General features: G+C 44.5%; 2 protein-coding genes across 2 annotated transcripts in view; one reads left to right on the plus strand and one right to left on the minus strand.

The window, feature by feature from the left end:
• Positions 1 to 3,137: 3,137 nt before the first annotated feature.
• LOC310859997 (uncharacterized protein) overlaps positions 3,138 to 26,402 on the plus strand; it is a gene marked incomplete at both ends in the record, with an annotated part of 187,108 nt that continues 163,843 nt past the window's right edge. Inside the window, 2 exons of the mRNA XM_083766761.1 lie at positions 3,138 to 3,459; positions 6,940 to 7,134. Of these exons, the coding sequence (XP_083622887.1) occupies positions 3,138 to 3,459; positions 6,940 to 7,134 (517 nt within the window). The remainder of the gene's footprint in view (positions 3,460 to 6,939; positions 7,135 to 26,402) is intronic.
• LOC310860825 (N-acetylneuraminate-9-phosphate synthase-like) lies at positions 24,800 to 25,879 on the minus strand (the record flags this gene model as incomplete). The annotated part of the gene is made up of 1 exon (XM_083768015.1): positions 24,800 to 25,879. One exon carries the CDS (start codon positions 25,877 to 25,879, stop codon positions 24,800 to 24,802), a length of 1,080 nt encoding a protein of 359 aa, XP_083624141.1.

The following is a 26,402-nucleotide window of genomic DNA, read 5'->3' on the forward strand; positions in this document are numbered from 1 at the left end:
TAGGGTAAGTGCTATGGGCCATGATGGAGTCTGAAAAGGTGGGTTTTCAGGCTACGGCGGAAGATTGGGAGTGATGCTGCAGTTCTGACTGCAATGGGAAGTGCATTCCACAGTTTTGGAGCCAGAAGGGAGAAGAGTTTGGGACGTGTGGAGCGTTGGCCCGGCGTTTTTAGTGAGGGTACTTCCAGTTTCCCTGCGTTGGCTGATCTGAGTGCGCGGGAGGGTTTGTAGGGTTCAATCATACTTGTAAGATATGGGGGAGCCATACCTTTGGTTGCTTTGAATGCCAGCATCAGAGTTTTGTATTCTGTGCGGGCAGCGACCGGGAGCCAGTGGAGGGAGCGGAGCAGGGGGGAGACATGTGAGAATTTTGGCTGGTTGAAGACCAAGCGAGCTGCTGCATTTTGGATCAGCTGGAGAGGCTTAAGTGCACATGCTGGTAGGCCAGTAAGGAGGGAGTTACAATACTCGAGTTTTGACAAGACTGTTGTCTGGATTAGGAGCTGGGCTGATTCCTGGGTGAGGAACGGTCTAATTCGTCGTATGTTATAGAGTGTGAACCTACATGATCGAGTGACAGCTGTGATGTGAGCTTTGAACGAGAGCTGACTATCCAGGACAACACCAAGATTCCTGGCTGTTGGGACAGACGTTACCAGGGCGTTGTCTACGGAAATAGTTAGCTCCCGCATAGGGCAGGACTTAGCTGGGAAGAAGAGAAGCTCAGTCTTGTCTGGGTTCAGCTTGAGGTGGTTGGAGGACATCCACTGTGAGATGTCAGCCAGGCATGCAGTGATGCGCTCTTCCACCTGAGTGGCAGAGGGGGGAAAGGATAGGAACAGTTGTGTGTCATCGGCGTAGCAGTGATAGGATATATTGTGAGCAGAGATGATAGTGCCAAGGGATTTAGTGTACAGTGAGAAAAGGAGGGGACCAAGTACAGATCCCTGTGGGACCCCAGTTTGGAGGGTTCGGGGGGATGATAACAGACCTTTCCAGGAAACCTGGTAGGTCCGGTCGGTGAGGTAGGAGGAGAACCACTTTAGTGCCGTTCCACCGATGCCTAGCTCCGCTAGGGTGTCTAGGAGTAGCTGGTGGTTCACTGTGTCAAATGCTGCTGATAGGTCTAGGAGAATCAGTACTGCAGAGTGGGAATAAACCTAACCCCAACCCTTTTCCGACCCCCAGCGCACCTCGGACCAATGCTCCTTCGAACTAATGGTCTGTCGGATCATAGTATGCCTTCCAAAAAATCAGGGAAAATCACAGAGCCCGTGGCAACTAATTAGCATATATTTTGGGCCCGGCTCGGCCAGGTCTGGTTCGGGCAGAGTTTGAGAACTCTACGCTAGAAGCAAGCCAACCTGACAAGTGGGGCAGTAAAGCACGTTAGACTTTGCATTTGTACATGTTCAGAGTAGCTACGGAGGCAGCGGGTTCTGCGCTCAGGACCATTGCCGATATTCAGAAAGCGGCTATCTTGCCAGGAAGGAGCTAACTAGGTGCAACTTCCCATTGACAGCCCATTCATCCAAACAGAAAAGTCCTATCTGATGGTATTAAACGACGTCAAACTCGCCAACATTGCAGCTGTGCGAAAAGCTTGAATTATCCTCTTTGTAACTGCTGTTGTGATGTGTTGCCTCTTACATTAATATAAAAATCTCATTCAAAATGATTCCTCTCATTTATGTGACTAGCAGTGCTTGTTGGGCCTCTACGGCAGTAACAGGCACTGGCCTACATGGAACGATGCAAGTTGAAAATGAATGCCCCACCCAGATATTATGTCTGTGTCCCTTTTATGCCCATATATGGAGTTTGTCAGGCATGCCCAAATATGGAGTCTATGCAGACGTCAGAATGATGTCAGAACAGGCCAGCTCCATATATGGACCCTGGGCAGGGGCCCTGTCCAGAGCCTGGGTAGAGGCCTTTTTGGGGCAGTTCTGGACAACCGTGGGTCAGACCGAAACTGGCCACTACACCCCCTGCGGTGGCATGGTACGTGTGTGTCAAATTTGAAGTCGGTGGGGCAAATGGTTCTCGAGTTACGTGGATTACATACAGACAGATGTATGTACAGACGTACAGACAGAGGACTTGGTGCATTATAGATATGAATGTTTAGTGTTGGAAGTGCAAATAAAAACAAACAAACAAACAAAAAATCTTCATATGCTTCCAGATTCACCCAACTGTTTATAAGGGCGATGCCCTTATCCCACCGATATGTGAAGGCCTAAAGTACAAGTGCATATTCTGCAACAAGGTTGGGGACTATGGACAAATTGTGGCACATCAGCAGACCCACAGGAGGACAGCCGTTAAACATGGAGGTATTTTATTTAATCTAAATAAATGTTGCATATCTTCCAAAATGTACAAATATAGTTGCCTAATTTTAATCTAACTAATTAGCTACTACGAACTACTATTATTCTAACGCAAATGTTAATACATATATAGGCTATACATATTTATTTTGCCTGAAGAATGAAGTCATTTGTGAACTGGATTTATCTTTTTTCTTTTTGTAGATTATACAATGTACAGGTGTTATGGAGTATGTATCAATACTCCCCATTTCCACTGCTGCTACTGTGGAGGGTATGGAACCCAGACAAATATTTTGAAACATGTCCAGACGTGCACAGGGGCAGCCTCCACGGTCACCCCTTCTGCCTCCACTGTGTCCCCAGCCTCTGCAGGTAAATCACTTTAACACAACACCAGAATGACTGGCTGGACACAACCTTGTTCCCCAAATCACAACTTGACATGGAAAAACAAGTCATACTGTACAACTATACTGCTATAAAATGGAGAGAAATGTCACTACATGGTGGCCATCTTGCTACAGTCAGCTCGCTCACTCATAACATTGTGTGCATTGGGTGCATGTAGGCTACTTTTTTAAATAACCATAACCTTCTAAGCTTTCAGCCGATTTTTAAATGGTTTGGTTCGTCATAAATGTCAGATGTAGATGACAATGCATTCCAGCAGGAAAAAGCTTTCCCCTGGTGCTCACTCGAAACACGGCCGAAGCGCGCGCCAATATTATTTTGATTACTTAATATTGCCCTCAAAATAGAAGAGAAGTTAGAGAGGTTTCTTGACACACATGTAGTATAATGTTACATATTTCACTCAACATTTTTCTTTTCTTGGCTTGTCTTGGCACACTGCCAGAAATTTTAGACACCCTCCTCCAGGCAACCCGGCCAAGGCTGATCAGCCCCCGGCCTGTGTCCAAGTGTGCTACAGCCCCCAGTCTCTTGGGGGTTCAGAGACAGTCAGTGGGGAAGGTGGCTGATGAGATGTTGGCAACACTAGGAGGCTCCAGGCACTGTGGCTTGCCTCCGGGCCTGGCTCCTCCTTCCTCTGACCAGAAGTGCGGAATCCTCCTTTGGGTTGCATCGTCTTTGCCGCTAAACAGCACACATCTCGGCATTGGTGAGTTACAGGCTCTCGAGTCGCACTGAGGCTGATTTTAAATCCTCCTTGCTGGTTTTACAGCAGTCTTTGTATTATAATAACCATTAGTGAGGACCAATTATATGAAGATACAGTAGGCTGAAAATGGGCAAAGTTGTCCTTTAGGCATGTATTGTACCTGTATTTATTTATTTGTGTAAAATACTTTGTAATGTTGATGCTGTTGATATTGGTACTGTAGTAGTAATAATAATAACTAGAACTGCACTCTGTCGAGTGCATATTTGCTTGTTGCACACTAGTAGGCCATAAATGGCCAACTAGTGCGCAAGCAGAGCGGGCAAGTACTTTCGACCACTGTAAACTGTCAAATCTCAGTATCTCTGTGAAGGAACGTTTGAAATGTCTAATTATTAGGTGTAACTATTTGCTACCTACCTACTTTATGCATATAAACACCTAGTATTATTAAGTATGGTTCAAGTTTCTATCTATATAAGAAATACAGTTTTATCGATGTAGATATATTCTGGATCCCTTTTTAGTTTTTTTAAGAAAAATAAATCATTAATATGTGATGAAAAAAAAGTATATAAACTGAATTAAAATATGTTCTACAGTATAATTATTCTATTATTTATTCTAAATTGTCAATTGTTTTAAATGTATTTCATCTTGGAATATAGTGATATTAATACTAAATCATGGTCAGAGTAATAGGTGTCTCTAACTTAAATTTCTGTAACAATACTCACATTTGTTAAAATATACATGATCTAAAATACTTCCGTAATCTGTACTTGGATTTGTATTTAATTGTTTAAAGCCTAATCTTGACATGAAGGTGACGTAAGACATACGTATACATATACTATACTATATAGAGTTTGTAGTTGTAAGTTGATTAGCGGTATACTGTGGTTACTTTGCGCCAAAAACCGTGCCAGCCAACCCGCCACTTGATGCGTATGCAAATAAAACAGCAGATTTGTGCCTGGTTTGCTGGGACCAGATTACACAAATGACCATATTTCTTACGTCATCATTGAGAGCTAGTCATACATATACACACCATGTACTCTGGTCCCAGCAAATCAGGCACAATTTGCTATTTAATTTTACTGATTATGTATAAAGTATACGTATGACTAGCTCTAAATGATGACGTAAGACATACGTATACATATACATATACTATATACTAGACTAGAGTATGTAGTTGTAAGTTGATTAGCGGTATACTGTGGTTACTTTGCGCCAAAAACCGTGCCAGCCAACCCGCCACTTGATGCGTATGCAAATAAAACAGCAGATTTGTGCCTGGTTTGCTGGGACCAGATTACATAAATGACCATATTTCTTACATCATCATTGAGAGCTAGTCATACATATACACACCATGTACTCTGGTCCCAGCAAATCAGGCACAATTTGCTATTTTATTTTACTGATTATGTATATAGTATACGTATGACTAGCTCTAAATTATGACGTAAGACATACGTATACATACACATATACTATATAGAGTATGTAGTTGTAAGTTGATTAGCGGTATACTGTGGTTACTTTCCACCAAAAACCGTGCCAGCCAACCCGCCACTTGATGCGTATGCAAATAAAACAGCAGATTTGTGCCTGGTTTGCTGGGACCAGATTACACAAATGACCATATTTCTTACGTCATCATTGAGAGCTAGTCATACATATACACACCATGTACCCTGGTCCCAGCAATTCAGGCACAATTTTCTATTTTATTTTACTGATTATGTATATAGTATACGTATGACTAGCTCTAAATGATGACGTAAGACATATGGTCAGGCACAAATTTGCTGTTTTATTTGCATTTTATTTGCGCGCTCTGCTTGCGCAAGTAATTAGTAATTAATAATTAAAGGGGCATTCCACTCATGACATCATCAAGATGTGATTCACCATGTTAATGATTTTTGTTAGACCTCCAGTTCTAGGAAACACAGAATAGGGGGACTTTTTATTATTTCCACACAACAGCTCTAAGGTATATTAATGACATAGTAAAATGTTTAAAATGAGTGGAATTCCCATTTAATACATTGATTTTGAGTAATTTGAAATATCTTTGTAAAACAGCTGTATTATTTTGACACATAACCTTTTTCGGGGGGATGACGACATAGAACCTCGGGAACATAGGGATGACCCTTTTTAATAGCTATAGGCCTACATTTTTGGAGTGAACCATAATAATAATAATAATAATCTTTATTGTCCCGAAGGATATTTGTCTTCACAATCTGTTCAACAGTTCAACACCCACATCAAAAACAACACAGAGCACATAGCACCAAGACAAAACAAAAAACAAAACATGAGTTCCCCACTGTGTACAGAACCATCCTATCGGCGGGGCAGTTTGTTTAATGCCGCGATGGCTGAGGGGACAAAACTCCTACTAAAACGGACCTTTTTCCATGGCAAGGTCCTGTATCTTTGTCCAGATGGCATGAGGTTAAAGAAACGATACAGAGGATGATCAGTGTCATTTGATATCGAGAGTGCTAGTCGTGTGATGGCGTTATTGTTCATATCAGAAAGTGTGGGTGTAGGAAGTCCGATGATTTTGGAAGCAATACGGGTGATACTGAAAAGTTTGTTCCTGTTAGGCATGGACAGTATGGTGTAGAAACATGCAGAACAGTACAACAGAACGGGTTGAATAATGCTTTTGTACAGTAATAGCAAAAGATGAGGAGCAACAGATAGTGATCTTAATTTACGGATTACATGGAGTCTTTGCTGAAAGCGTGACTGGATTGATGTAATGTGTTGATCAAACCTAAGTCTATTGTCCAGTGTGAGTCCAAGATATGTGAAGCTGTCTACCTGTTCTATTGTTTTACCATTAATGAGGAGTGGGTTAAGTCCAGTGTGGGTTGTTGTTTCAATTACCAGTTCTTTTGTTTTGACCACATTCAACTCTAGATAGTTGTCAGTGCACCACTGTGTGAAATGAGAAATGGTATTCTGATAGACCGTAATAGAGTTATTGTCATGGAGCAGTCCGAGAATGGCAGTGTCATCAGAGTATTTAAAGTATGTGATGTTAGTGGGTATATATAAATATATAAATAGAGGACCGTAGTTGAAGGAGATCATCCCGGCTGTAGGTGTGGATGAGTGTCCCGTAGTCACCGCTGGCATCCGGCGTTAACGCTGGGCTAACCACCGGAGCCACCGCGGAGCTGTCATTTATTATCCAGAGGATAATAAATACAATCCAGGTTGTTCTGTACATGTCTAGCATGATGGTCGTTTAGCCAGACGGGGGAAACTCATGGGCAGACAAAAGTAAAAAATAAACAAAAATGACGAAAATAGACGAGAAAGACGAAAACACCCAGCACCAAACAAATGAACAGACCGTGCCGTCGCAGCAGAGCATGCGCCGTGCCTTTCGGATGGTCAGAAAACACTGCACCGCTGATGTTACCTCCTCTCACCTCCTTCTAGACCTCCCACCCCTCCCTCTGTGTAAAGAGGAGATTTCTTCTGAACAGCAGGAGAGGAGCTCCAGTCTGGTCCAGGAGGAACCAGCACCTCCACAGATTAAAGAGAAACAACAGGAGCTTCTTGAAACACCAGAGGAGGCTGATGGGTCAGCGTTGACATTACCAGTTCGTAAGATGTGGAGTAGCGCTCAGTCAGGTAAGAACTTTATTACTACCAATGTAAAATCATTAGTGAGGACAAGACCACACAGGTGGAGTAACTTAGTGTATGGCTAGTGTGCCATATCTGGGCGTTCATGACGATCTCCGTTTGGGTCTACTCTATCGACAAAAATGTAGACTTAAATCTATTTCTATGCACATTTTAGTTTATTTCTTTTTTAGACTTCATTTATTATTAGTAGTAGTAGTTTTTTTCCTTTGGCTTGTTAAACTTTAATAAAGTACCTTGATTTTATTTCCACCCTCTCCTCATTCGTATAACATTTTAAGTGCTCTGATTGCCGCCTTTTTCGGAGTACGTGTCCAAGCCATTTTAGACGACAGTGCTTAACTTCTGGTGTCGCGTCTCGGCAGCCAATCTTGATCTAGTATGTATGTTTTGTTTTGGAAACAGCGCTGGATGTCTTTCTGTGCGCCATTGTCCTTGCTAATCAGGCTTCCCAGGTACACCAAGTCGTCAACAACTTAAAGCGGTTCATAATTGATGGTGATATGTGTCTGTGTGGTTGTGTTGATGGACATCACTTTGGTTAGTGATGTCAAGATAAAATAAATGAGGATGGATAAACTTAAGGGTGTGTGTGTGTGTGTGTGTGTGTGTGTGTGTGTGTGTGTGTGTGTGTGCACGCGCGCACGCTCTGCTGCCTATATTTTCACAGCCACAACGGGCTTTTCATATAGTAGGCTACTTTAATTGTGCTCTTCAACAAGATGATATGATCAACTTCTCAGAGAAGCTTTGGTCTGAAAGGATGAAGACATGGGTGGATGACATGTCTAGCCATGTGAAAGACAGAGCGAAAAACTGATGAAATCGACCCCATTCGATTGCAAAGTCCGAGGCTTTAACATTTGCTTTTATAATGACATACCGGTATCTGAAAACAGATTTGGTGGAAGCTGCTCCTAAACATATTACTAGTTGCCTATAGAAGCTATAGGCCCAAAATAAGTGATAGAACTTGTATTTCTATCACTTCAAATGCTCTAATGACTGATATATTGAGCTCTTATCATAGGCTATTTTTGCTGCATGCTTTCATGTAGGCCTAATCAAATGATCATTTATCAAAATGACTGAAATCAGTCGTGACTGCCAGTCGCCACGTTCCCAGAACTGACTTTGTTTCGGCTCTAAAACGGCCCTGAGTGGTATTATCGTTTGATTTGGTTTTAAATTAAATATTGAGCCGGTTTAAATGTTTTCGAACCTGCACAACCTGCACTATATATTTGTTTTAAGGCGATTTCTTAGACTAAGACTCATACTTAGTCTTAATTATATGGCCACTGCTACTTTTCGTGCAAAACTGAGCTGGAGGTAAACAACAAATTTGAGATAAATATATATTTTTAAACAGTTTATATTGAAGTGGGCAGATGGAGGCAGACTTTTTCACTTCCGGTTCATTTCCTGTTTATCGCCTAGCAAAAGAGATAGTCATACGGTGGTGAAGAGTGTGATCAAACTTAATATGAAACCCTTAAAGGTTTTATGACATTCGTTTTCTTTTTTTTTTTCATTTTCTTTTCTTTTAGGTTTTATGACCTCAATTACACCCAAAAAACCTGAACTTTGAACATTCAGTGGATTTTCTGTGGTCTGAAGTTTTCTTTGGGGTTTGGAAGCCTTTTGAGCTACAATGAAAACAGGCAACACAGTGAAAACAGTGACATCTGCTGGCAAATCCCATTGACATATATGGGATTTGCAGGATCTTACATCACAAACTGCTGGCAAATCAGAGCACCTGTTTGAGCCAGAAAACCCCAGATCACAGAAAATCTACTGAATGTTAAAAGTTCATGTTTTTTTGGGTGCAATTGAGATTAGAAAACCTAAAAAAAAAAAGAACAATTCCAAAACCTTTTTTTAAATGTCACAATCCCTTTAACAGTTTCCGTGCCGCGAATGGATTACTCCAGGTTAATGTCGCTGCCGTATCGGACATACCCGCCTTTTGTTTTATGTGTTTAATCCGCCGTAATGTAATGAATCAAAAGAAAATCCGTCTTCGTCGCGGAGTATGAGACTGGATGGCTTCGCTGTGATGACGAAACCGGAAATCGTCACATGCTGTGGGCTGCTAGGGCTTCTGGGAAATTGAGGCCAATGGAAATGCATTGGTTGCAACGCCTCATTGAAACCAATCTTGTGTGCGTCTTCCGGGTGCACCAAGATGGTGGATGCTACACACAGATCATAACAAACCACGGGAGTTTTTTTTGATGGATTTTCGCGGATTAAAAGCCCAAATAATTCAGCGTATGCTCTAAAGGTAATACAACAATCTCGGCAGTGAAGGGGGGTTGATTAAAATGCGGGTTAATCGTAAAAAACAGTCAAACTGTTAAAAGGCCTGTTGCATCCACAAAGGGGGTAATTGGGATATATGATTAGCTAATATGTTGATGATGTAACATCGGGAATGTACTGTAAATCTAAACCAATGCAATTACTGTATCTTAGTGACTTTACATGAAAATGACTTTCCGTGCTGATCGAGTACACAGTACTCAGCCTGGGATTACAGCCTGGGAGTACACAGATTCTCCCAGGCTGTCACCATGAACCTTCGGCCGGGATTTAGAGCATCTCAGTGGGGACACAGGGGGCTTGGTGACCGAGGGAGATTGCCGGACTGGCACAATGCAAGTTACCAGAAAAAACTGCAACTCAATTTCATTGTAACTAAGATACTCGACAGAAATTCATAATGCCATATTTAGCCAGTACAAACGCAAACGTTCCCAAACTGCTAGCCTAACCTTGTGATGCAGTCCAGATGTATTTCAAATGCTGCTTCTAATAGTGGAACTTTTGTGCAAATTGGCTGCATTTCTTAACCAATTCCCACCTTTGGCATAGATCTATGCGGATTAAATTAATCAGACCCAGTGCCATTAGCGTAGATCTATGTCAATTGATCTATCATAGTGCTTATGGTCAATGATCATTATGAAGTCGTGATGCTACTTAAATTAGCACTGGGTTGCTAGCTGATGTTGTCAAGCTGCAATGGGGTGAGGCATCTTGAAGTGCGTGCCCACTCTGTCTGTTATCTCACTCTGCCTTTATCTCAAATGCGTTGTACCAGATGGCGTTTCTGTTCAAAACAAGCTTTATACAACGGTCTATAGCCAATGCTGTAATGGTCGTGGTCAGCCTTTCTGATCACCGAGTGGTAGATCCGGATTTGTGTGTATGCACTGTATAGTCAACTCTCATTGTATCTTATTCTAGAGTTCCTGCACCTCACTGTGTGTAAAGAAGAGGTTTCTCCGGAGAGGAGCTCCAGTCTGGTCCAGGACGAACCACAACCTCCACAGATTGAAGAGAAATTCAGGGAGCTTCTTCAAACACCAGAGGAGGCTGATGGGTCAACGTTGGCATTCCTAGCAGTGAGAAGTGATGCTGATAGAGAGACAGAGCCTGTAGCACAACCAACTAGTGAAGATCAGCTCCTCCCTTCACACTGTTCTGAATCTGACACTGAAGACAGTGATGAGTGGGAGGAGACTAGGGAAGATCAGTCCGTTTTAAAATTGAGATCACACAAGAAACAACATGTGGAACAACAAAGACTATGTTTGAGTAACAAGCGGTCCCAAGACCTGAAATCATCAAAACAAACATGCTCCATGAGTCACATGGAGAAGTTTACTTGTACAGAGTGTGGTGAAAAGTTTAGACTAAAAAGTGATCTGAAGGGGCACACACTGATCCATACAAGGGAAAATACCTTTACTTGTAAAGTTTGCAGTAAAAGCTTTAATCGTAAGGCCAGACTGAAGAGTCACACGATCACTCATGGGGAAACACGCTTTACGTGTACAGTTTGTGGTAAAGGCTTTCATAAATTGTGTGATTTGAAGATTCATATAGGGGGGAAAAAAACACGCTTCATGTGTACAGTGTGTGGTAAAGGATTTGCTCATATGCATTGTGTGAATAGTCACATGATGACACATACAGGGGAAAAACCTTACCTGTGTACTGTTTGTGGTAAAGGCTTTAGAGGGTTGAGTAGTGTGAAGTATCACATGAGGATTCATACAGGGGAAAAACCCTATATGTGTACAGTTTGTGGTAAAAGCTTTACTCAGAGGGGTGCTGTGAAACAACACATGAGGATTCATGCAGGGAAAAAAACCTATATGTGTACAGTTTGTGGTAAAGGCTTTGGTGACATGAGTGATGTGAAACGACACATGAGAACTCATGGAGGGGGAACAAAACCCTATATGTGCACAGCTTGTGGTAAAGGCTTCAAATGCATGAGTTATGTGAAACAACACATGAGGATTCATACAGGAGAAAAACCTTATATGTGTACCATTTGTGATAAAAGCTTTAGTGAGACGGGGTCTCTGAAAAAACACTTGAGGATTCATACAGGGGAAAAACCCTATATGTGTACAGTTTGTGGTAAAAGCTTTACTCAGACGGGTGCTGTGAAACAACACATGCGAACTCATGAAAGGGGAAAAAAAAAATGTGTTCATGGTACTGTAAGTGAAGTTTGTTAAAAGTCAAAGCTCTAGATTCTGAACAGTAATCAGAAATCACTGCTATATAGTGTTTGTTCAATAACACTAACAGAACATGCGTTTTCAGGTGGGACACCAATTTAATCAGCTTAAATTTATTTTTTAAATCCGCTTCAGCCATGTTATCTGCTGGTGTTGATCCACTGACTGACTCTTGACTGAAAATGTAACAATGGTTTCAACACAGCCATCTTTTTAGAGTACATTGTGCTTCGGTATGTTGACAAGCTAATTTTCCTTTCCAGCTCGATTTGCCACCTGCCCACAGTGCCAAAACTACTAGCAACTGGTGTACTGGCAATGGTATTACTGTGCTTAACTGTCCAGCCAACTGGCCTGACCTGAACCCCACAGAGAATCTCGGTTGTATTGTCAAGAGGAAGGTGTGAGACATAAGACTGAACATTACAAATTAATTTACGGCTGTTATCAAAGCAAACCTGGGCTTCCATAACACCTCGACAGTGCCACAGGCTGATCACCTCCATGCCACACCCCATTGATGAAATAATTTGTTCAAAAGTAGCCCAGACCAAATAGTAACTGCATACATTAATATACTTTTCAGATGGTCGACATTTCTCGTTTAAAAAAGTCATTTTATTAGTGGTCTCGTAAAATATTCTAATTCACTTAGAGAGGATTTTTTTTATTTTCATGAGCTGGACGCCATACTAATCAATATTAAAACAATAAAAGGCTTGAAATATTTCAGTTGTGTAATGAATCTAAAATATATGAAAGTTTTATTTCCTTATTAGTTGTGTTCATAGGCCACATACACAAAAAAAAATACTTTAACTTCAAGGCCTAATCTTCTTTTTAAGAAGATAGGCCTACTTTATTGTCATTTAACAAATTAAGAAAAACAGTATTGACAATATTAAAGAGTGTTGCTGTAACGAAGACTGACTAGGACGTTGGGCTATATGACATGTCTAGTATGACAATCCCTATATTTGGCCCGAGCCGTCCTAGTGCTGATATCAGATAGATGTGGTAGAACCATATATGGATAGATCTAACTGGCTTAGTCATCGTGACAAGCATAGTCGAAGAATATATAACAAGGGTCGGCTTCAGGGAGAAGGCAGAAGTCGAAGCATCCTCGTTTAAGTTCTAATCTGACACCACTGCGGGGGTCCTAACCTAAGTAATCAGCAATAGAGCCTTGAGCTATTTTATAGTTGCACTTGCTACTATTATTGAACATACAGTAGTACAAAGTGCAAATAACGAGTTGACAGTGCAATCTTTAAAATAAACCTAAGAAATACTGCTTTCAGTGTTGCTACTAAAAAACAGAATACAGAACAAGGCCTGTATAAGAGGTAGCATTTGATCTTGAGCAATCTTCAGAATAAATCAGTACAATCTTCAATAAAATAAATCAGTGCAAATAGTGCTTTTTCAATGGTGCTACTGTTACAAATGACTAAATGAGTAGGAAAACAAAATGTACCTTCAGTTACCCTTTAGATCTGGTGCTCAAGATCCACGACGAAAAGGTGGTCGTTTCTGGACAGCGTGATGGAATCCGAGTGGGCCACGCATTGCTGTCCATCAACGGGGCGGATGTAACTGGAAGGAACACGGCTGATGGCAAGGACATAGAGTATTTGAAAGACCCTTCAAACTACCCAGTGTTGGATTTGGACGGTCTCGCCTGAGTTTCAACGAAAAGCTGATGCTGGCCTCGATGTTCCAGTCGTTGTTTGCCATCGGCTACTTGGGGTCTGTTCAAAATATGGCTTTTTGTATGATATCAAGTTCAATTCTAAAAAGAGTGTTATGACCAGTAGATCAAAGGGCGACCAAAAGCTCACCTTTCCCTCTTTCGATTTGGCAGGTGAAGTCTTAGAGGTGATAACAAACGTTAAATAATTGGGGCACATAATCAGAGAAGATCTATGTGAAGATGATGATGTGCAGCGCCAGTGATGTAAGCTTTATGGGCAAGCCAACATGCTGGCGCGAAAGTTTCATATGTGTACGGACAATGTTAAAATAGCACTTTTTAAAACCTACTGCACTCGTGGTGCCGATTTAGCAAAGCGAAAATAAAAAAAACTTCAGGTGGCATATAATGATGCTTTTCGAATCTTCCTGAAACTCCCAAGATGGACCAGTGCAAGTGAAATGTTTGTGACCAGTAATGTACCCACCTTTCATGCTGTACTGAGGAATTTTATGTTTAGATTCATGTGTAGACTGAGGGAATCAAAGAATGTAATAATTATGGCCTTAGCAGGGATCACACAGAGTGAAGCCCAACACAGACAACTCACGAATAGATTAACCAATATTTATTTGCAGAATGAGTAACAAGTGTGCATATGATATTTGACTTGGCGTTTGGCTCTGCTGGATTTCTCCCTGCTCGGCACGATTAAGCAACAACATAAAACATAAAGAGCAGGGAGATATATATACAATAACCCCCCCGTGGGGAACGATGAAGCAGAGCCCACTGGTGGTGCTAGGGAGGCGGTGGGAGCAAGCAGGCGCATACCAACGGTCCGGGGACACTGACAGCAGGAGGATGACAGCAGGAAGAACAGAGGCTGCAGAGGTGAGCTTAAATAACATGACAATTGGTCAGCTGACTGCCACGTCAACGTAGGCAGGTAGGAAGGAGCATGAGTGTAGTACCTTAGTAATACGCGTGTATATGCGCCTGATGGCATGGCAAGAACCCCCTCGAGATTGACTGTCTGAACTGCCTCGCAAGCTTCATATTATTTCAGACAGACAACTCACGAATAGATGAACCAATATTTATTTGCAGAATGAGTAACAAGTGTGCATATGATATTTGACTTGGCGTTCGGCTCTGCTGGATTTCTCCCTGCTCGGCACGATTAAGCAACAACATAAAACAAAGAGCAGGGAGATAGATACAATAACCCCCCAACACACATACCGTCGGTGAACTCTCACCGTCGATCCGGGCAGGTGACCCACTATGAATGCACAGTGACGAAATGCAAATATAAAAATATGCATTTCTGGAACCTGCACGGATATGCTAACCCCCCCAACAAACAGAACCGAGAACGCCCTACGTGAGCTATGTGTAGCCATTAGGCTTATCTGAGAAAAATAATGTGTGGGGTGAAAGGACGAACTCAAACCCATTTGGGGCCCCGGCCGATATCCCATCCGTTTTTGGATGCGAGACAACCATCTGGGATCGGCTGGGGCATACTTACTTTAAGCCTAAATTGAAAAAGGCCTTGCGTGGCTGCCCTAGCCGATAGGCCATTCCTCTATTGCCACTATAGAGGAATACTCTACAGCTGCTTTCGCAGGGCTTACGTGTAGTGCAACCATCCATCGGTATGCCGACGTCCTCTACGCCAGTATGAGGAAACGCCATCAGCCTGCTTACCAGTATGCCGACGTCCTCTATAAGCCAGTATGAGGAAACGCCATCGACCTGCTTACCAGTATACCGACGTCCTCTATACGCCAGTATGAGGAAACGCCATCAGCCTGCTTACCGTTATGCCAACGTCCTCTATACGACAGTATGAGGAAACGCCATCGGCCTGCTTACCGGTATTCCGACGTCCTCTATACGCCAGTATGAGGAAACGCCATCGGCCTGCTGTTTCTCTAGGGCCACTATAAACATGAGCTTGAGGAGAAACTGAAATATAAGCCATTAGCTTAAATGACCTGTAGGAACTCCACCCAGATACCACCATATATGCATAATGACAATTTATTATACTCAGAAGAGAACACTTGAACTCATTAGGCTTTGGGCCAGCACGATCTCTGCCTGGTTTGGGCGCACGTAGCGCTCATAGGCATCTGAAGACCACCGCCCCAAGGATTTTAGGGTGGCGACTGGCACTTTCATGGATGCTGTAGTGGCCTCTCCGATGCGAAGGGAATGAGGAGGGTAGAGCTTGGGAGACAGACCACAGAACTGGCACAGCAACTTCAGTTTTCCTGCGAACCAGGCCTTCGTCATAGGTCTTGCACCGGGGGTGAGAAACAGGGGATCGTGGGAGCGAGCTGGGGCTAGGTAATGCAGGTAGGCAGACATAGAGGAGAAGGGGCAGAAATCAGAATTAGTTTTAGATAAAACGACCGATACCCCTTTTTTACCTTCACCTTTAGAGTGTTTAAGAAACAAAGAGAACAAATTGACATCAAATTTAACATCGGAAATAGTGACGTCATGCTGAGGATCGAAAGAGAGAGAGGGGGTGGTGTATTCCCCGCACCTTAAGAAACCATAAAAAGCAGTGAGAATAACAGCTTCTAACATTTTATCCTCGTAAGTAGAAAAGCACCCCAGTCTAAGTTTACGCACCAGCTGGTGTACCAGAGTGAGAGTAAGAGGCAATCTTTTATCTTTCCCTTGGGGTTGGTCTTTTTTGAGGCCGTTGAGCAGCAGGCGGATGGAGGGATGGCTGAGAATGCTACATGAAGCGGGGTCCAGGCACCGGAGATGAAATTGGATGCCGGCTAACATGACTTTGATAGAGGAGGGTTGAAGTTTGCGGGTTTTTGAGGAGTGCACTATGAAAGCGCATATCATGGGAATGTTTACTGGAGTTGTATTAATAGAGAAACTTGAACAGAAAGAGGAAAAAAAGAACCATGCGGAATCATAGGTTTTTAATGTATTTTTTGACAACCCTTTTTTCATGATCTTGGCAGCGTAGATAAAAAATAATTAGTCGAGGATTGCTCGGCAGAATGGAGGGCACGGCAGGCTGGTTGGATTGGCATTGGGGCATTGAACTCCTGGAATTTAAACCGGGACAGAGCATCAGCTATGGAATTTTGATGGCCCGGAATATAAGCAGCGCGCATAATGAAATTGCCATTGATACAAGTCCAGGTCAGTCTCCTAACTAATCTATTAATAATAGGAACGGAGGAACGACCTTTATTAATGATGTTGACTGCTGCCTCGTTGTCGCAGAGAACCGTGATCTGTTTAAGTTTCCATTCTTTTCCCCAGATCAAGCACGCCAGGACGATGGGGTACAATTCGTACAGGGGGATGGATTTTTCGTTAAGTGTCGCAGCTGTGATTTCGGGAGGCCAAGGCTTTGCAAACCATTGGTTATTAAAAAACCCTCCGAACCCGACGGACGGGGCGGCGTCAGTAAAGAAACGTAGCGATGAAGAGGACTCGACAAAATCGTTATAAAAAAAAGAAATGCCGTTCCACTGGTCCAGTAGCGCGGACCAGAAGCGAATGTCGGATTGGCAACCTTCAACTAGAGTGATTAAATCATTAAGATTGGGAACTGATTGAGCCATGTCTAAGAGGCGAGAAATAAAGGAGCGGCCCTGGGGAATGATTCACATAGCAAAATTAAGGTAGCCTAGGAGGGAAAGAAGCTGGCGTTTTGGCATGGAAGTTAACTCTAAACTCTTTTTTAGAAATTCCCTGATGCGAACTAATTTCTCGACTGCCGGGGACGCTTGCATGAGAATGCTGTCTAGTGAGATGCCGAGAAATTCTAGCCTAGTGAGAGGGCCTACTGTTTTTTCCTCTGAGAGAGGGACTCCTACTGCTTTAAATAGGTCCCTCAAAATAGAGATGCAGCGGGCTGGAGGTGAACGAGCGAAATCTACGACCAGAAAGTCGTCTAGCAGGTGGAGAACGAACGGCAGTTTGAATGAGTTTGACAGGATCCAACATAGCGCCTCTGACAGTGAATCGAATATGCGTGGGCTACTACGACACCCGAAAGTTAATTTGACAGCAAAATAGAATTCCCCACGCCATTTCACCCCGAAAATATGCCACTGGGAAGGATGAAGAGGCATGACTTTGAAAGCATCGGTTATGTCTGCTTTACCCAGCCAAGCCCCTGGGCCTGCGGATTTGATCATTTGAATAGCATGGTCGACAGTGGCATAATAGAGGGAAAAAGGGTGCAGAGGAATTAATTCGTTAATGCTAGGAACTGAGCTATTATGGGGGGTGGATAGGTCGATGATCATGCGCTTTTTACCAGAATATTTGCGAGTTGCTACTCCTATAGGGCTAACTCTAAAAGGGGAAAAGGGGGAATTACTGAAAGGCCCGATCATATGACCTTTTTTAATTTCCTTTGCAAGCAGCTCGTCGACTACGGTGGGTTCTAGGAACGCGGACTGGAGGTTTTTGCAGACGTGGGTTATTTTGGGGAGCCAGCACAGACCGGCCAGAAACCCTTGGACTAAACCAGACAACAAATAGTTCACAAAAGAGCGGTTGGGGTGATTCTTGAGGGCCTTGGACAAAGCAGGAACGTTCACAGGCGTGGAAGGATGCTTCTTTATTATTTCACTGATTTTACAGGCTGGCGGGCTCTCCGCGGGCAGACTGATCTTGGGTGGGCATCCCCGCACCAGCTGCAAATATGCATATATTTTCATTTTCATTTTTATAAGTGCATACATTTTCATTGAAATTGTTGCAGATAGGCGTGTGCATCCCTGGCGAATGACGCACCTGTTTTTTTTAGGTCCAGGGTTTAGCGGCGGAATTATCCGAAGAATAATTACTACTAGCCTGGGGCTCCGCCTTTGGCTCTTTGGCATGGTTCTGGGGCAAAAGTTGGCCGAGTGGTTAAAGGAACCGCAAATGATGCAAGTTAACATCGTATGGCCGGTGAAGTGTCTACTGATTAGCGCCAAATCAAAAACTGCCCAGTCCACTCGCTGGTTATATTTTTGAATAAACATGGCTGCTTTGGCAGAGAAGGATTTGTGGTATTCATAGAACAGGGACCCGCCATAAGTTAAAGCTAAATCTGAAATAATAGCCAGATAGGTGTCCAGCTCCTCTCTGCGCTGGGGAAATACGTCACAGTCACAATCTCTATATATGCCAAAAGCTGAAACGAAAATTCGGCTAGGGTGAGGGATTTGGTCAGCCTAGGATCTGCGTCCTTTAACATGAAGGAGAAATCTCCGCATTCCACCAGTCTCTTATCAGAAGCTTCTGCATTACTGAACACTTACCTTATGTATTCCGGGTCTCCCACCCTGTAATTGGGAGTGGCGTAGTATTACTGTGACATTAGGAGTACTTAGAGACTCCACCCAGTGGTGAACCGGTCCAGGTACTGTCTGGATAAAGCGTCAGCATTTCCATTACTGCGACCTGGCCGATATTCTAAGGTGTAGTCAAAAGAGGCCAATTGAGAAGCCCATCGCTGTTCCAGTGCACCAAGCTTAGCAGTTTGGAGGTGCCGGAGAGGGTTGTTATCTGTGTAGACAGTTACTTTGTTGCCTAGGAGGTATTCCCTAAACTTTTCAGTCACAGCCCATTTAAGAGCCAGGAACTCGAGCTTCATGGAGCTATAATAATCCATGTTTCGCTCTGTTGGCTTAAGTCCTCTGCTCGCAAAGGCTATCGGCCGGCGCTTCCCATCATGGTCTTGTGAGAGTACTGCGCCCAATCCACCATGGCTGGCGTCGGTCTCAAGAATGAAAGGCTTTTGGAAGTCTGCATAAGCCAGGACTGGGGCTGTAGTCAGGCCTTCCCTCAGCGCAAGGAATGCATGTTCGCAGCGCTCGTCCCAGAAGTCCGATAGGGGGGTTTTAGGGGTCTTAAGGCTCATACATAGTCTGGTTTTACGGTGGTGGGGTGACCACCGAACTACAACATGACGTCACGAGCCGCGGTGAAGAGCAAACCACCGCCACCGCTCCAGCCCTTCTCTCTGTTTTTACTCACCACCGCTCAATGTTATTTCAGCTCCGGTGGTCAGCTCACCACCGGAGCGGTGGTCACCTTACCACCGAAAATCCAGACTATGAATAGGCCTTTACCCTTCTTGATGGGCCCACTCAACCGTGCCACCAGGTGATGGAGGGGAGCTGCTAGCTTGGCAAACCCCTCCACAAACCTTCTATAGTAAGAGGCGAAACCAAGGAAGGAGCGTAACTCTGCCAAGTGCGAAGGCCGCTTCCACTCCCGCACCGCAGCCAACTTCTCTGGGTCGGTAGCAACCCCCTGTTCGGAGACCACATGGCCCAGGTACTTTACTTCCTTTTGGAAAAAGTGGCATTTGGACAGTTTTACCTTCAACCCCTGTTGGTCAAGTCGCGAGAACACTTCTTCTAAGCGTTCCAAGTGTTGGTGAACTGTAGATGAGAAAACAATTATGTCATCAAGATATAACAGGACCGACTGGAACCGTCGGTCCCCAAACATGCGCTCCATTAAGCGCTGGAAGGTCCCGGGCGCATTGCATAAACCAAAGGGCATTCGGTTAAATTCGAATAGACCAAAAGGAGTGCAAAAAGCAGTTTTGGCCCGATCAGCTTCAGCCATTGGCACCTGGTTATATCCACTTGCCAAGTCTAGTGTGGAAAACCACTTTGCTCCTGTTAAGGCGTCCAAGGACTCATCAATTCGTGGAAGTGGATAGGCGTCCTTCCGTGTCTTCGCGTTCAGTTGCCGGTAATCAACGCACATACGTAGCCCTCCTCCCTTCTTCATCACCAGCACAATGGGGGAAGAATAGGGGCTGCAACTCTCTCTGATTACTTGGCTATCCAGCAATTGCTTAATGTGTGCCCTGACTGCCTCATACTGTGAAGGGGGAATACGCCGGTAGGGTTGTCTTACGGGTGCATCATCTAACAGTGGGATCTCATGGGTAATAAGGTTAGTACAGCCTAAGTCACCCTCACTTTTAGAAAATACATGCTGGTATTTGGTTAGTAACCGCCTAGCCTCAGCCGTGTCACTGGGATCGAGGCCAGGAAAGTTAAACTGTTGTACATTGCTCGCAACATTATCGTCAATGTGTACTGACTGCACTGAAATGAAAGCTGTACATTCTCTTGTGGACTCATCTAAAGAGAGTTCAACATGTGGTGCATCACCAGTTACAACGTCCCTTTCCTCAACCACTTGTACCGTTCCTATCACTCTACGTGGCACTAGCCACACATCAGACTTTCCAACATTAGTGATAGGGGCATGAAGGGTACCTCTCTCAGCATGGACTAATGCAGGGGAGACGAGCAAACCCTCCGGGAGGCCAACGTCCAATGGACCAAGGGGTTCCAGCAAAAACTCCATAGGTGGGACCTGGGGACACGTAACAGGGACCATGGACAGGGTTCCAGCAGCAATACATATGGGGCTTTTACCCTGAACCCTAACTTTAAATGTAGAGGAGGAACTTACTATGGCTTCCACCCTCTCACAGTGACGAAAGGCCAGTTTCCATGCCACAGCAGCAGCCTGCAAGGGGGGACTCTGAAATAGGTTGGTGCCATGCTGTGCAAATAGCTCGCGGTAACAGTCAATGATAATGTTCATGCCAAGAATACCAGGTGTAGCCCTCTTGCGATTAGTGAGGGCCCCCTCTGGTGGATCTTTTACAATCAGTATACCCATACTAGGCAAACATGTGTCTAGCACTTTTACATCAAGCTCAACATAGCCTAGATAAGGTATGTCCAAACCATTTGCTGCTTTGAGACCCAGCCACCTACAATCACGCAGGTCCCGTTTAGACAGGTGCGAGAAATGTTCATGAAAGCAGCTCTCAGTGATGGTGGTGACCATGGAGCCCGTGTCTAATAAGCAGGGGACGTCCACACCACCCATGGGCACCACCACCACGGAGCAGGGTCCAATCAACTTGCGAATAGTTTCTTGGGGTACAGTATTGGAGTCGGGAAACCCCTCCCAGTGTGTGACTCTGCACACTGTAGGGTGCTAGTTTTCCGACGGCCTATTCGGAGCAGGGGCAGTGCTATTCTGTATGGGTGAGTTCTCCTGCGTGCAGTAACGAGCTATGTGACCTGGCTGCGTACATTTAAGACAGATGGGTCGGCCGTCAGGGGCTCGTTGGTACCTGTTACCCCTGGAGAAAGATCTGTCTCTACTCGCTCCCCCATTAGAATCCAATTTCTGTGTAATTAAATCCAATTGGGCTTGTTGTTTGATAAACATGCTCTTTAATTCTGCCAGTTCGGATTTACCTATTCCAACTGATTCACTAGTGGCAGTGGCCTGAGCTTCACATGTTTGAGGGAGGGGGCGTACATACTTTTCTCTGGTGGGTTGGCCCTCCTCAACCCATCGTATTGCTTCCTTGCGGACGTCGAGTAGAGACAGCTCCCCACTTTGCCTCACCATCCTCTTTAGCTCTCTACGCAGCATATGGTCTCGCACGTTTTCGCAGAACTGGTCTCTTAGCGAAATCTGTGAATTGGACATAGCTTCAGGTTCACACAATTTCACTCGTTCCATTAACATCATATGTGCATGAGAGAAATCTTGCAGTGATTCTCCCTCTTTCTGCTTTCGGTCAAAGAACTTCTGTTGTAATGACACATATGATTTTGAACACCCATAGAATTCCTGTAATATTGCAATGATCTGCTCAGAATTCTCCCTTACCCTTTGATCTCTATATTTAATTTCAGTACGAGCAGCACCTTCCAAATGATCGTACACGAACAATGCTTTGTCAATGGTAGACATGTGTCTTGCCCTTAAACAACCCTCCACCTCCTCCACCCACTCATCCACAGTTAAAGCCCCAGCAAGCGAAGATCCTGAAAACTTGGGGCATTTCCTCTCCCTAGGGAGGTAAACAGTCTGTTCTCTTCTTGGTGGGGGTGGGGGTGCATTGTTAGAAGGGTCAGGTATTTGGTCTGACACTGAAAGTCTCTCAACTCGATCTGATAGTCTTTCATGTACAGTTCGAAGCTGGGCCAACTCTTCCCGTAGTCTCTGGTTCTCTTCCTCCATAGCGACCACAGTCCAGGGAGAGCGACCAAAGGATTGATTCACGAGGGGTTCACTTGACTGCCAACCGCTGTTCTTTTAAAAAAATAAAATAAAACCAGCTATGCTGCTACTAACCAATGCCAATACAATGTACAACTCTCCAACCGACCAACAATAAGTCACTGCCGACTACGCCAATTGTAACCAAGTGGAGTCTCTAAGTACTCCTAATGTCACATTAATACTACGCCACTCCCAATTACAGGGTGGGAGACCCGGAATACATAAGGTAAGTGTTCAGTTTGAGTGAACAATAATTGTCGGTTGCTCATGTACATAGAACTTTATTTAGAAAAGTACACAGTATTGGCATTTAATAAAAACATTTACAAATGTCACCAATATAGATTGCAACAGGCTTAATTAGTCAGATCATAACTTGGGTAAATAGCGGTACTGAGATGTACTATTTGATTAATTCCACACACAGTTAGCACAGCAAATCGAAGCCACTCTGAGCCAAAAGTAATTGGCATTAAACACTTTAAACACAGCAAAGATCACTGCAAAATAATATCAAAAGGCTAAAAGCCATAAACACAGCAAAAAGGTCAGTAATCAAGTGCCAGTCTGCAGCATAACCATTAACCAAGTATATGTCTGTCTTTAAGGGTAGCCTATTACAGCCGTTGGTCAAGACGACAATGCGGGACTCGTTTAAAGCCACCTGGGCTATTTCAGTGATAGATATATCTAATACAAAAGAATAAAACTGTAGCAGCATAGAGTTTAAAAAACAAAACAAAAAGGTAAAAAAGAACAGCGGTTCAACAGTACACAGTCCTGTAATAGAGCAAACATTGAATTAGCCTCATTGAATTAGCATCACAATTCATCCTGGGTCTAACGTGCTTGTTCTAGTTGTACTTAATACAATTTGGACATCGCCATCATTAGCATTACACTAGTACTATGAAGTGCATTCAAAGTATTTATGTAGGTTAGCACATACCCTGTTAACAGGTGTCAGGGCATCCCAGGTTGTTTGTACAGTGCGCGTTTGCTCGTTCAGAACGCCATCTGTGTAATATAAATGCATCATGAGAACTCACATTGTATACATTACAAAAAGACGTAATGCTGTCGCAATACAGACGTTAAGCCTACCTCTAGTCTAGACTCATGTCACACACACTTGCAGTCTCTCGTTCCAGCTCGTGTGTGTACCACGCACACACACACACAATAGCAGGGCTCTCGTTCACAGCGTCTACCAACGAGAGAAGCATTGACATAAATAACTGGAACACCATTTCTTAGATTCACGGATTGTTTGTGCTGTCGCCGTACGAGGCAAGCCTACCTTTGTTTCTAGCAGTCGGTGTATACCAACACGCCTACAATGACAGGGCTGTCCGCTCTAAGTCAGAGCTGCACCAACGTCTAACAATAGAAGATATAAACGTAAGTACTTGGGAGGTTGTCTACATAAGTCAACCTAGAAACTAGACAGCACTATATTAATTAAAGCTTACCTCGACACGGCGACGCGGACACAAACATGAAGCGGCGCCAGACAGCTTAAACAGACGCCGGAAGTGGGCAACCTGGGTAATACGCAGCCTCCCCCTATGCCTGACTAGCTACGTTATATGCTGATCTGAGGGGGTGGTGCTATGAAACGTATTGGTTCAGTCCCACTGATTACATATGTATGATGATTTCAGGTGTGCCAGTACAGTGACAGTACAGTACAGTACAGTAGAGGGACCGGCACATGGTAACTGTCATTTCTCAACCGTTTTGGATGCGGGGAGGCTCGCCGGAACCGAGCCAGCACCCTGGGTGCGTTCCTGTAGGTCTAGAACCCCCCCCCCCCTCCCCCCGGGAACCCCCACACGGAGTTGCACCACTTACTTCACACAGGTCTGATTTTCTTTTTGTTTTTTAGGTTTTATTTAAGTTTTTATTTAAAGTTTTATTTTTATTTTTATTTTAAGTTACGTTATTGTGTGTGTGTGTGTGTGTGTGTGTGTGTGTGTGTGTGTGTGTGTGTGTGGTGTGTGTGATACAGCTGCACCCTCTGGTGGCGGGCCAGTGGTGTTACAGCGTGACACACAGACAGACAAGACACTTTAGGCCATCTTCTATAGTTAGTGCTCATTGCGTTCGCAATGAGCCTTAACAGTTTACCCCGCTAGAGGGGAGAGTGGTCTCCACCCAGTAATCGGCCAAAAATACCCTGAATAGGCTGTGTTTTTTCTGACCGCTGTGTGGTAATAAATAATTTTGGGAGCATTCAAAACAATGTGCAGACTTCCTCCTTCCCACCAGACTTCCCACACTGGCTTTGTTTCCCCCAACATTATCTCAGCACGTGGCCCTTCTTGCCATCCACCAGCTCCGGCATGATGCTGTCGTCTTCCTCGGTGTCTTCGATGACGGTCCTGCCGACCAGCACGAAGATGTCTTCTGGCGGGACCCCCTTGGGCTCGGCCACTTTGACCGCCAGCATGTCCAGAGTCAGGACGGTGTTCCTGGGGATCCGAGCCTTGGCCACCACCGACTTCCCCAGCTTGTCGTGACACGGCTTCTCACAGGGGAGCATGGCTTTGACACTGCTCCCCAGGGCTCTCTCCACCAGCCGAACAGATCGGACCAGTTCCGCCAGCTCGGCGGGCTCCAGGGAGGCTGCGTGGTCGCTTCCTTTGCTCGTCTTGTCCAGGGTCACGTGGCGTTCGATGACCTTCGCCCCCAGAGCGACGGCGGCCACAGAGATACTGATCCCAGACTCGTGGCCGGAATATCCGATGGGAATATCGGGAAACTCCTTCTGGTACTCGGCGATGACTCTGAGGTTGACATCCTCTTCATCCAGAGGGTAGGCGCTGGTGCACTGCAGGATGGCAAAGTTTGCGTTGTGCTGCTTCAGCGTCCGGTAGACCCGGTGCATGGTGTCCATGGACTGCATTCCACTGGACACCACCATGGGACGGCCTTTCTTGGCCGTCTTCTCCAGATAGGGGAAGTTGTTGGTGTCGCCGGAGCCCACTTTGAAGAAAGGCACCCCAAGCTCATCGAGAAACTCTACGGCCATCTCGTCCATCCCCGAGGCGGTGAAGAAGATTCCGATCTCCTCTGCATACTTCTGCAGTTCTCTGTACTGCTCGTGGCTGAACTCCAGGTGGCGCTTGTGCTCGCCATAAGTTTTTCCCCAAGAGTGCTTGGAGGCGTAAGGCCGCTCCAGGGCGCGCTTGTTGAACTTGTGGTCCAGCTCGCTCTTCTGGAACTTGGCACAGTCGGCACCACAGTCCTTTGCCATCTTAATCATTTCCTTGGCTCTATCGAGGTCTCCCTGGTGATTCTGTCCGATCTCGGCGATGATGAAACACGGACTGGATCCTCCGATCATCCTCCCAGGGCACAGTTCGAACGTTAACGGCATTCTGTCACTGAGACAGAGACACGGCAGAGGGACTGTATGGAACGGTCTTCGTCCAATTGGAGACGAAAGGAAGGTCAATCGAAAGAGCGGCCAAGTACTGTGTAAAGTAATGCCAAGTAATGTGTGCTCAGTTGAGCACATATGCCGAAAAGGCCGGGTAGAACTCCATATTCGGACAAGACTGATGTCTTCAACACTGGACGTCACTAATTGGAGACCCATATCTCCACCAAACCGGGTGGAACTCCATATTTGTACGAGACCGATCTCATCAACATGACATCACTTATTGGATCAGGACTCAGGTTGAGCGGAGTAGGTAGCCTGGAGTTCGAAGCTTACAGCACCGTTCCAAAGAAATTAAATGTCATGGAACAGTTGGTTTATTTCCATAATTCCATTAAAAAAGTTTAACTTTCTAACTCAAATTGATATATTAAATTTCCTCCTGCATTGGTCAGTGTACATCTGTACAGAAATGTACAAATCTCTGTGTATACCTATGCAGCGGCGTCAACTCCGG

The sequence above is a fragment of the Protomyctophum parallelum genome (genome assembly GCF_964188405.1).
Source record: "Protomyctophum parallelum genome assembly, chromosome: 6".
NCBI classification, from domain to species: Eukaryota; Metazoa; Chordata; class Actinopteri; order Myctophiformes; family Myctophidae; genus Protomyctophum; species Protomyctophum parallelum.